The 12,576-nt window shown below is 41.0% G+C and overlaps 1 protein-coding gene across 1 annotated transcript in view; it reads right to left on the bottom strand.

The window, feature by feature from the left end:
- Positions 1 to 3,673: 3,673 nt before the first annotated feature.
- Positions 3,674 to 12,576, bottom strand: part of nfasca (neurofascin homolog (chicken) a) — a 114,143-nt gene continuing 105,240 nt past the window's right edge. The window contains 1 exon segment of the mRNA XM_022210803.2: positions 3,674 to 8,707. Coding sequence (XP_022066495.2) covers positions 8,479 to 8,707 — 229 coding nt within the window. The 3' untranslated portion in view covers positions 3,674 to 8,478.

Here is a 12,576-nt window from a genome sequence, read left to right on the forward strand (position 1 = left end):
CTATGTTCATAGACTCAAAAACCAAGCATACGAAGAAAAGAACACTGTCCCTACGGTGAAACATGGAGGAGGCTCAGTAATGTTTTGGGGCTGCTTTGCTGCATCTGGCACAGGGTGTCTTGAAAGTGTGCAAGGTACGATGAAATCTGAAGACTATCAAGGCATTCTGGAGAGAAATGTGCTGCCTAGTGTCAGAAAGCTTGGTCTCAGTCGCAGGTCATGGGTCTTCCAACAGGACAACCATCCAAAACACACAGCCAAAAACACCCAAGAATGGCTGAGAGAAAAGCGTTGGACTATTCTAAAGTGGCCTTCTATGAGCCCAGATCTGAATCCCATTGAACATATGTGGAAGGAGCTGAAACATGCCATTTGGAGAAGACACCCATCAAACCTGAGACAACTGGAGCTGTTTGCTCATGAGGAGTGGGCCAAAATACCTGTTGACAGCTGCAGAACGCTCATTGACAAATACAGAAATCCTTTAATTGCAGTGATTGCCTCAAAAGGTTGTGCAACAAAATATTAAGTTATGGGTACCATCATTTTTGTCCAGCCCTATTTCATTAGTTGTTTTTTTTTAAATAATTATGTTAATCAACAATTCAAAAGTGATGGCTGATTTTGATTATTTAATTTTCAATAAATTTTTATTTATTGTTACTTTTGTGAGTTTCAAGTGATTTCAGTGAGAATTGTGGGTTTTTCCTTCTTTAACTGAGGGGTACCAACAATTTTGTCCACATGTGTAAATATGCACATTTAGCAAATTATGAAACACACCATTTCCCACACAATCTCTGTGTAAAGGCTGAACTATGCGATGTTAAATGAGATAGTCTGGTCTATAGAGAACTTCTAACTTACATCACAAGCTATTTACGGCCTACTCTGGAAGTTTTTATTAGTCACATGTTCTTACAGTATGTACGCCTTGGGGCTCAGCTCCCTCTTCACCATGACGGTTCGGTACAACGCCTTCATTACTGCTGACGCTGCACCAGTCCTCCTCTCCATCTCTAGCTCCATTTTCCCATCACTCATGAACAAGATTCCAAGATACTTGAACTCCCCCCAACCCAGAGGGAGCAATCCACCGGTTTCCATCAGAGAACCATGGCCTCAGACTTGGAGGTTCTGCTCCACATCCTCGCCGCTTCACACTCGGCTGCAAACCGCTCCAGTGCTGCTGAAGGTCTGAGGAACCAACAGAACCACATCATCTGCAAAAGGCAGAGATGTGATCCTGAGCTCCCCAAACCAGCCACCCTTCTCTCCCCAGCTGCACCTTGAGATCCCGTCCATGAAGACCACAAAGAGGATCGGCATTGAACTGCCATATTCAAAGGTAGAGTGAAAGGTTCCCCTATATCTTTGAATGTGGCCTGTCTAATAAGCACCTCTATAGAACCATAGTTTCACCTGTAGTCTTCACTTGGTTTGAACAACTTTATCTGCAACATAGACAAAGTTGCCTTATCTTAATATTTGAGGATGAAAAGTTCCACTCAAATGGGACACATTGGTAACACTTTGGTAAGCTTTACAATAGTTGCTGAGTGCAAAATAACCATCCAGCTCCTAGTTGATATCTACACATCTTCAGATGCAGAGGAGGAAAATACAAGATGCTTCAAGATCCTTTGCCAAAAGGTTGAATAATGTTCTAGCAATCCAGGAGATAATGACAGAAACATTTGACATTTACTTTGAATTTCATGAAAGGAATTATTATGTGCCATGTTACTGCTGAAAACCTGCAGCTCATACCAACAAAAAGACATCCCTGTCATCTATTGTCCACTTGGATCACAGAGCAGTCTTCATTTATTTTTCAACCCTTTCCTCAGGTCCTGCAGAAACCTGAGTTCCTTGTATGAAGGAAGATGTAGTAATTTGTCAGAATTTCCTCTGAGATGCTGAGCCGTGGCTGCGTTCATCCTCTCCTCTGCCAGTCCATGTATTGGGTTGCTAATGGCTTTTACTCACTGATGTAAGAGATGGTGGGAACCGTCGAGACGGAGGGTCGAGACATTAATATTTACCAGCCTTGAGGGGGTCAAGGCAGACTGGATCAGGCCATCTTCAATAAAACATGTCACCACGAAAGCAACCACTCCCTCCTGCTCTCTCTGCAGCCCTGTCATAGGCACAACTACATTTACAATGTGAGTGCTTCTTGTTCATCTGTGTGCTGGTTTTGTGTGTCGTCAGTGTAAAATGAATTCAGCGGTCATGGCAGTTTAATGGGAATGAAGTAATCCACTTCATCCCAGGGTGCAAGGGATAAATCAATAGACTATGAAGTTTTGGTCTGGCTATTTGGCCACATGAAAGGCCACTAAAAAAAAATGCAGTGTGGGGTTTGGGGATGTAGCAGCTTTCAAGAGGAATATGCAAGAAATCAAATTTTCATAATAAAGCCTTGTAGACATTACATAGATGGGTTAAAGTGCAAGCTCCTGGATTTGTAGATGTACTTGGCCACAGACAGATCAAAGTGGTGCTCACCATTACTCAAAGTGGTGTACAAGGACTACTGGCAGAAGAGGCTGTGGATGTACGCTCATTGATTTTCACTGGAGGAGAGCGATAGATCATGTATAATGGAACAGTAAAATATCTGTGCTAAAGAGATCTCACAGAGAGATGTTTCCCATACACAGTAGAAGAACACGGGTTTATCTGTCAGGACATCTGTAGGTTTTTTGAAAAGTTTATTTACAACACTGAAAGTTTATGTCACCTTTCTCGTCATTGTTGATGGTGACAAAAGCTGACGATCCATTGAACAACCAACAGTTAGTCTACTTAGGCCTCTGTCACTCCGCTCTCATTGCTATCTTGCCCTTGCCAACTTGTTTTACGTAAACTCCTGTGTTTAGTTCTTTGTGCCACTCTCTGCATGGACTTCCTTCACAAACTCATCCTGTCCAGATCTTGGATCACCTCTCTGAACACCCTCCATGGATCTGAAACCTGGAACCTGTACATGAAAACCCCATCAAGTCATGCAGCACAGCTCCTGCACAGCCCTGGCCACTCTCCCTAGTTTGGCTGTCAGCTCAGTAGCTTAGCTCTGTTGTCTACAGGCTTTCATCGTTGGTCAGAGGAGTGTTTATGAGCTTTTTTCTTACTTCTGAGTTGCACATAAATGCTGTAAATCTCTTTCTTCCAACCAGTAATTTCACATAGCATTACTGACAAACACGTAACATTTCTGACTGTAAGGAGATCCATGTTAGCGGTACAGCATGATGTAATGAAGCTCAGTCAGGTTCTCAAGTTAGAACATAGAGAGCTGCCCCTTGAAAGCGCAAACACATAAATAGTCCATAATAGTCCACATCCATTGAGACAGTCCACATTTATTCAGTTCTATTTTAGTTCTGGGATGTTTATGTTATTCCTAGGGATGATAATGTAGGAGAGGTTTCTGCATTTGGGAAATTAGCAGCCGATGATGGTCTTCTTTGTAATAAATGTATTTTTATGGAAAGAAGTCGGTGTCAGCAGACATTTTCTTCAATATCTGCACACACAGATGTTATTATAGACGAAAAGTAACTGCTAGCATGAGCTCAGGGATCTCCACTAAATCTACACCCAGTTACTACACCAGAAAAGACACAATGAAGCTTCGAGGTGAACTGAGAGACCAGCAGTCAGGAGGTAGAGAAAAGGAGATAGCTTTACTATAAAGAAGGCGTCACTAGCAGAAGTTGCAACATCTCATCATACACGCATACATGGTGAATATATTTATGCCATTTTCTGTTGAATAGATGAACCTTACAAAAGCTGTTATTTTGCGTGTTGAAGCAAGACTCTGACAAGCTGCTCTGATACACACAGTAAAACAAGATGATGCTAATATGACAATTCATAAAAAACAGAATGTAATCAGTCATTAAAAAAAATCTAGTTGCAAATGTGCACCAGTAAAATAGTTGACTGCAGCATTTTGAAATGACAGAAAACACAAAACTGTAAAACTGCATGTTGATATTTACCTTTTCCCAAATGAACAGTGAGCTGAGATGACATGGACAGTAAAAAGAGACAATCAGCTCTGTGCACCCCTCAAACAAAGGGGCAATTCAAAAAGCACTGTGTATCAGCAAATATGCACATTTCTCTCTTCTTTGTTATGTAGCTCGGAGCAAAGAGAAAGGCCATGTGAGTAGAGGGGCGCACATTTTCAGATCATATTTTGAAGAGAAAAACTTTTATCAAGTCGTGTAAGAAAGTTCAGACCTCCATCCCAGCCTAATGTTTGATCTCTGCTTCCTGTTTGATGCTTTTTCAGTCTCCTGCTCGTCAACGTGTCTCTGCTGTGGTCACACCGTGGTTAGAAGAGCTGGGTGACTAGAGACACCACTCAGCTGATTAAAGTTCAGAGGATATTGCTTTGAGCTTCTGCGGAATGACAAGGAGACTATGTTTAGGAGGCTATAAGGGACTGAGAGGTGTTTCCAGCAAATCAGATACCTGTTTGTGTTGGAGGCGGTGACTGACACTATGTTTAAGTTTAGAGATGACCTCATTTCAGTTCCTGACAACAACGTTTTCATAATGGATCCACAAGGTTTGTCCTTAATCAAAGTCTCCTCACAGTAAGCAAAGAAGGAAGCCTTTCTTTGCATACATTTCTGCACTGAGTGTGCACCAGATGTGCGAATGTGCATCAAGGTGATCCTTGTCAACTTGTAATCGTATCAGATACAGCTGGTCAGTGCAACCCCACTGCAGGAAGGAATTAATGAGATCTGAAAATGTCACAGGAGCATCACAGATACGATACTGTAGGAATATTGGTCTGTATATTTGAACCTGTCAGCTGTTGAACAGGTGTCAAAGTAATCATGTTAGCCGCTGGTGTTAAGGCCTTCCAGCCCTCTTCCACTGATGTGATGCAGTCATTGTTCTGCTTTAGTTTACCAGCTGTCAAACTGTTGTGGGTAAAAGCTTCTGGAGTTAATCTGGGTCTTGTTCAGGAGATGACACTGCAAATTTCATGTACAATATGTATCCATGCAGCCAAATGTGGCATGCACACGGTACAGACAAAATGAATAATTAACATCAACCACAAGGTAGACTCAGAGCAGACGTACTCTGAGGCACCAATCCAGTTGGTCCCTTCAGAGGACAACATGTTGGTATGTGAGGACAGAGCAGACGCCCATGTAACGGACTACTAACGAAGTGGAAATAGAGTTCTGCAATAACCTCCCACTGATAATGTCTGAAATATGCATTTTACAAGTTGCCAAAGAGCACCTGAAGGTAGCATTAAGGATCATAATGGCACAAAGAAAGGGCAGCAGGACGTAGAGAAAGAGCAGGTTCAGCTTTCAGTAAGTGGGACACGGCTGTGTAACGGCAGCCATGGTAGGAACTGGCATGAAAGGCATTGTGGGAGAGCGTGTCCGCAGTCTCAGAAAGATGACAAAAACAGCGTAAAGGAGGAGACTTTGTTTCTAGGCCTATTAGCAGTTTGTGTGTGACTAGTGCTACAGACAGGATACTGCAGGAGCACTTCTTATTTACATCATAGAGAATCTAACATATTCCTCTTTAACAATATAGAATCCAAACCATCATCAAACGACTGGCTGAGCCTCGCTACAGCCAGGACCGTATATCACAAAGAAAAAGCAAAGGGCAACACAGAGAAGAATGATTCTTGTTATTATTTCAGAGTGCAAACGTTAGTCAAAGCTACATTACAAAGGTGCATGCCAGACTAAAGATGCACCGCTGTATTTGCCTGGTGGATACAGATTTGTGACTCTTTGTTTTGTCTTTTCCGATAAAGCATTTTTTGGGAGGGTGGGAACAAGTTTTAAATATTTACAAAGAAGAGAAATTTTCTTTCAGGACCAACATGTACAGAATATATGCCAAATAAGTAAGAAGCAATAATATTAATTTTCTGTGCGGTGGAAGGATTATGTTACATAAATCTGAAAAACAACACAGTCACAGTAATACAACATGAGTACGAGAAGAGCAGCACAGAGAAACATGATCCTGTTCATGGACGAACACATGGAGGACATTTGTGTTGTTTTGTTGACAGCAGAAAAGCCAGCTGCTACAAAAATATCTTTAACATACTGTTGAGTTTGGAGCCTCCCATGATGAACAAGAAGAGATTCTGGAGACGTCTTTAGTTTGGCTATTTCTGGTACATAACAACAAAATAAGGTGGTCAAAATGTTTATAGAACAATTATCAAATGAACCACTAATATATTAATACTATCCACATCATGTAATAAATAGAAATATAAAATAAATATTTGAAATACAATGTGGACCTAACCGTAGTTAAGATCTATTTGATTTAGCGTTGGAGGGTTAATAGTGCTGTTGAGTAGCAGGTACGAGAACTACAGTATGAGTGCTGAAACGATGCCATGAAGCCAATGAGCACTCAGCAACATTTAGACGAAAATAAAGGAACAAAAACAAATCATCGACTGTTAGCCTGCTACCAGAATGACAACAAGTGAAATACTGAGTGCACATCCTTTTTCAAAGGTCTTATTTTTCTCTCTTCCTCTGCAAAAACTAAAAATGAAGCTGATACATTTCATTTCACAGGTGGCTGAAAATTCAGTGTATATACGTTCATGCTGTAAATGTTATCTTTTAATTGAAGTAGTTTACCAACATCTTTTCTCATGTGTAATGATCAACAAATTGAGTTTATAAAAATTAGAAGGAAGCAATAAGGTGTAGATCCATCTGTTAAGGTGGGTTCAGACTAAACACAAATGAACTGACTTCATGTTTCACTGGGACCAACATGAGAGTCTAATCCAAAGAAAATGATCATACCAACTGGAGCTTGGAGCATATGGTAGCAGTTAACGACTGGAAGAACAATCCAATGATCATATTTATGCAAAGAACTCGAGGCAAAGTTTAGTGGGAACACACCTTAAGGATCAGCACCTCTTCTGCTGCATTCATGTCCCACGGGAGAGAACATTTAGATTAGCTTCCAAGCTGACAACATTAAACATCTCAGCTTACAGGAGCTCAAAACTAAAGGGGACCCCAAACTTACAGAACTCTGGTGTCACCATCAAGAAAATACAGGTAGCTAAGTTGTACAAGGATATTCTCCTTCAGTCATAATAAGCCACTGTGTGATCACGGTGTTAGATTGACGTTGCAACTTTGGGTTTGGCGTAAAATATACTTTCAAAAGTACCAGTTTACGCTTTCACATGTGACAAATGAAAATCAGAGTTAACAGAATTACCAAAGCCTCGTAGCTTCAGCGTTTTTAGCGTTCCCATTTGACATGAATGCAGCATTAGCCTGCATGCTAACTAGGGAATTCACTGGGTTGTGGTCTACTGGCGTTTCTCAAGCGACACTAACTTTCCTTTCTGTTGCCTTCCAACTCATCTTGCACTAAATTTGCTACCATGCTCCAAAACAATATTTTCGTGGAATCTTTTAAGTCGTGGGACTCATTAACAGCGTAATGTAACAGAGCTCGCTGCTTGTGCAGGAAATTATTTTTCTCATGAAGCCCATTTTGAACATCTGCACTATGAAGTTTGAATAGAGGTAAGAAATACATGTCTAGCACATAGTTCAAGGCAAAGTGAATAAAAGCATGTGATTTAGGCGACGGGTGCTAAAAAAGAAACCCAAAATGTGTACTTTTACTAACCACATTAAACCCATGACATTATGGAGGAGGTGATAGTGCATAGTTTGCAGGGCACTAAAATGTGTGCCAGGACTGTATACAGCATTCATTTAGATTCAATGACTAATCTACCAGCAGTGGAAAAACTCAAATCTTTCAGTGTGTAAATATCAATATGATAAACATATCTGCCGGCATCCTGTTGACACTGATGGTAGGAAGCTGATATGTTCCAGGATGGGGCCAGTGAGTGTGTTTAATACTTCTGTGTTTGTTCTACTGGGATGCCACACAGAAGCATGAGGGACGTGTCGAGAAGGACAGCAGGGGCATGGGCAATGTTTGGAGCAGAAAGGAACCAAAAAGAAAAATCTCTAAACTTGTTGATGCCTCCAAACGCTGAAAGCTGCCCCAAAGGCACACGTCAAGTCTGTGTGGGTAAAGGGCAGGCAGAGCACAGAAGAAAATGAGCACTGTCCACTTTGTCCAAACATCACCGTCAATGGGCCATATTCTTAGAGCTGGAAACGTAAATTAATTAAAGGCTTGTGGTCGAATTCCACTCCTGTGTTCCTCCACTTCCTCTGCAGAGGAGAACAAACAGTCCCAGAGAGGCCCTGCCAGGTGTTTTCCACTGTATGTTGTGTTTCATGTATTGATATAACGGTGTGTGTGTGTGTGTGTGTGTGTGTGTGTGTGTGTGTGTGTGTGTGTGTGTGTGTGTGTGTGTGGTGCTGTTGTTGGTCAGAACGCCCTTAAACCAGAGGGCGCTGCTGAGGTCCTCTGTGCACATCTGTGCCGCTATGCCAGTGAGTAGATGGCGTTGACGGGCGAGGTGGCCTCGGAGCTCTCGTTGCCCTCCGTCTCGTCCTTGTCCTTCTTCACTGTGTACTGGCCAATAAAAGAGCCATCCTCATTAAACTGGCCGTCGCCGCCTTCGCCATAGTCCACCAGGCTGTCATCGCTTTCCTTTACGTTGCCGTCCAGTGAAGTCTGGCTGCCCTGCAGAGGCTTGTTGTCCTCATCACTGCTGCAAGGGTAAATAAAGACAGAGGTTAAAGGGTAAAATGGAGCAGGGCCTTGTTAGACTGTCAGTAGACCAGGACCCGGTCGTCAGCACAGGTTAAAGGGGAGGGATTAAACGTTAAGGGATTACAGGTAAAGAAATGACACTAGCATCTCTTGGTGAAGTGACTGAATGTTCAGGTGACTCTGAACTTAGAGCAGAATTGTTGTTCTTCTACTTTTTTCTTTCAATATTTCAGTCTGTAAAAAACAGATTGGTTATTTTGGTTCTACACAAAACTCCCATGATTCTGAAATAACTACTTATTTCTGTATTTATTTCCCTCACCAGACTGGACATGAAGCGGTTTCTTCATACACCGTCTGCACCGTCAGTGACTACTGGATTATGTTCAACCAGGTGGGAATCTGAAGGTGACACATTTTTTATCAACTGCACTCATCCCTGAGCCTAACTGCAGCGCAAACATCTTTACCACCAAGACCATCTGAAGCTGGTTCCCTGCTGCCTTGAAAAGTGAACTCAAAAATGAGTTAGTCATGTCATGAGGTTTGTGCTAACTCAACCTGAGAAAATGAGCAAAGAAAACTTCAAATGTAGACTTTCATCAACAACTGTTTAGTCAAGCTTTGCTTTCAATTGACTTTTTCCAAGTTTTAACAATTAATTCTTCACTTGACAGACTGAATTTACAGGGATTGGAGCCACAGAGATCCAAATCTAGAACCAGTTAGTGTGATCTTAATTCACTGTCAGCAGTGTTCAGGAACATGTGAAGAAACAACCGTGACCTAGTTTAACATGAGTTGAAGACAGCATGTTTCCATCATTAATATGTTCAGAGAAAATCTATGTTAGGACGTCTGCCAACATGCTGACAATGTTTTTTAGAAACATAATTTATTGAGTTAAGTGGACTCTCAGCAGTACGTTCATTCAACTTATCAAGTCAAATTTTAATACCAAAGATGCTGATAGATCTACAGTAAGAAGATCTGCAGACCACAGTATTCACCTCTGGGTTTTAAAAGGCTGCCCTGTCTCCTGGGAAATACCTTAATGTAGAATTCAGATTTTTTGAGAAATGTAACACTGCCTGGATTTGTTCCTCTACAATTAAAAGGCTTCTTCTGAACCAGACTTTCAGTATATCTACTTTCGTTTTGTTTCTCTCGTGCCCTCACTGGGCCTAAAACATGCAGGATATGAATGAAAGCATCCATGACATGCCACAATGTCACTTTCTGTGCTGGAAAGTATGATGCCAGCCAGAATAATCAATCAATCGATCAAATAATCAATCAGACTTTATTTATATAGCACTTTCACATAAATGAAATGCAACACAAAGTGCTTTAAAGATTATGAATCCAAGCAGAATTACATTTCCTCTAAATCTATTTGTCAAAACTAATGAGCAAACAGTATTTCATAGAAGACAGGGGTAATGAAAAGAGATGAATACTGTCCTATAAAGTTCAGATATCTGCACAGACATGCTAAACCAAGGCCATATTCTGACATGAGATCTGAACATAGAAAAGCTTCAGTGGAGTTGCTTGATCTCAGTTCAGAGAATGGCAAAAGTGGACTAAATGACTTTAAGGGAAGAGAACTTCATGCACAGGGATAAAGAGCTCTGGACTAGCATTAGCTTTCTTATCTCAGATCAAGCCAGTAGCAACACAGCAGGAAATGCATTTGAAGGATGCAAAAGTTCTGTGGGATTCTCTGCTCATGTGTGTGTTGCATTTCAAGATGACCAAACATCACGTCTTCAGATTAACAGGACAGAACCTACACTTCAGCTTCTCAGAATCATCATGCTCCATGCTGAACCAGTTTAGGAACCTCACACATATCAAACACACACATGTTAATAACCAAGAACACAACAGGACCACGGCAAATTCAACTCAAGTCCATAATCCAGTGTTTGTTTCTGCATTCATTAAAAAAATAACTTTCAGAGAACATCAAGATACAGAGAGAGAAGAAAATAGTAGCCTTTCAGAGCAGAGACAAACATGAAAGGATGTTACATGTAAGAATGCACCAGAAGGTAGATTAATGCTCCTTTAATTCCACCTGAGAGACCAAGTGTGAGGAGAGGGACAGGTGTGTTAGCTCCAGCTTAGTGGATGTGAAAATAAACTGCAACTATGAGGAGCAGGAAACAAATCCTGGCTGATTATATCAACTGTAGCCATTTAAATATGCAGCCTCCTGAATTTAGGGACTAAAGGTAATCACACTAATGGAAGTGAAGTTTGGGGTGAAGGAAGACAGACATGACATTTAATAGTTCAATAGTTTAATAGTAATTTATTACTGAGAGATTTTTTTGTTTGTTTCATAGAAGGGAGAGATGAGCCATCATATATGGTTGTACTTTATTGTATTGTGTTATTATGTTTGTGTTGTTTGTTATTGATTGTCTTTGTGAAAATGTTATGTTGTATTGTTCGGATGAGTGTTGTATGTGCATCCTGTTCTGTCGGATGAGTTGGTGTATTTGCCTTTGTGTAATGATGAGTTTAGATCCCAGGAAGAATAGACACTGATTTTCAGTGGCTAATGGGAATCTTTATAAATAAACAATAAACAATAAACAATAGTTAGGGGGGTCTTTTCTGTTTTTTTTTTTTTTTGTATTTAATTTTTTTTTCTTTTGGCAACGTGGACTTCAACAGAGTCTTCCAGCACAAACACATTGCAGTAGTGTCCTCACCAGTCATTTATTCACATCCAACCATTCCACAAACCCCCTGAAGAAATGGATGAATGGTTGAGTATATCAAAGAAAATTGATCAGATTCTTCTTTTTTATTTTTATTGCCTGACAAGCACATCTGTCCTGTTAAGTTCACTAGATGTGTAGAAAAGAGCTGGTATGGATGGTTCTAGAAGTCTTTTCACATTAACGACCATACGTTTCTTGGGGCCATGCACTCTGATATCACCCATGCTACATGCAGCAGGAGATACGCCACACATACAGTTCCTTGTGAAAATATTCGGCCCCCTTGAACTTTTCAACCTTTCGCCACATTTCAGGCTTCAAACATAAAGATATAAAATTTTAATTTTTGGTCAAGAATCAACAAAAATTGGGACACAATCGTGAAGTGGAATGAAATTTATTGGATATTTTATACTTTTTTTAACAAATAAAAAACAGAAAAGTGGGGCGTGCAATATTATTCGGCCCCTTTACTTTCAGTGCAGCAAACTCACTCCAGAAGTTCAGTGAGGATCTCTGAATGATCCAATGTTGTCCTCAATGACTGATGATGATAAATAGAATCCACCCTCTCTATTTTTAAGACCAGGCTTAAAACGTTCCTTTTTGACAAATCTTATAGTTGGGGCTGACTGGGTGACCCACAGGGGTTCGGCTTGTGTCTTCATTGCACAGCTGACTCCTTCTTGGACGTCCCTTCGTTCTGCCTCTAGTCATGCTGCTATAGGCCTAGGCTGCTGGGGGACTTTTCTTGACGCACTGAGCCCTTCTCTATCTACCTTTACATTTAATATGTATACCGTTATTGCAGTACATTCACTCTGTTTCCCCCTGTGTTATTTCTCCGAGTGTCCCTGGTCCCAGAGCTGGATGCTTCAGATCTGCGGTCGATGTTCCACCAGCTGGTCCAGTCTCCATCATGTCCACTGTGGGATGCTGCTGCTGACCTTCCTCCAGCCCTCTGCTTCCAACTCCCTTTTTCCACCAGTCAACTCTGCATTGCCTTCACTATACTGTTATGCTAACTTACATACTGTTTGAATTTTACTGCTAGCTATATATGGAGTATGTTTAATGTCAGAGCCGTACATCATCAGAGTAAACTATGAGTCAGTTTTCAATGTTAGCT

Source organism: Acanthochromis polyacanthus, chromosome 5 (genome assembly GCF_021347895.1).
Source record: "Acanthochromis polyacanthus isolate Apoly-LR-REF ecotype Palm Island chromosome 5, KAUST_Apoly_ChrSc, whole genome shotgun sequence".
NCBI classification, from domain to species: Eukaryota; Metazoa; Chordata; class Actinopteri; family Pomacentridae; genus Acanthochromis; species Acanthochromis polyacanthus.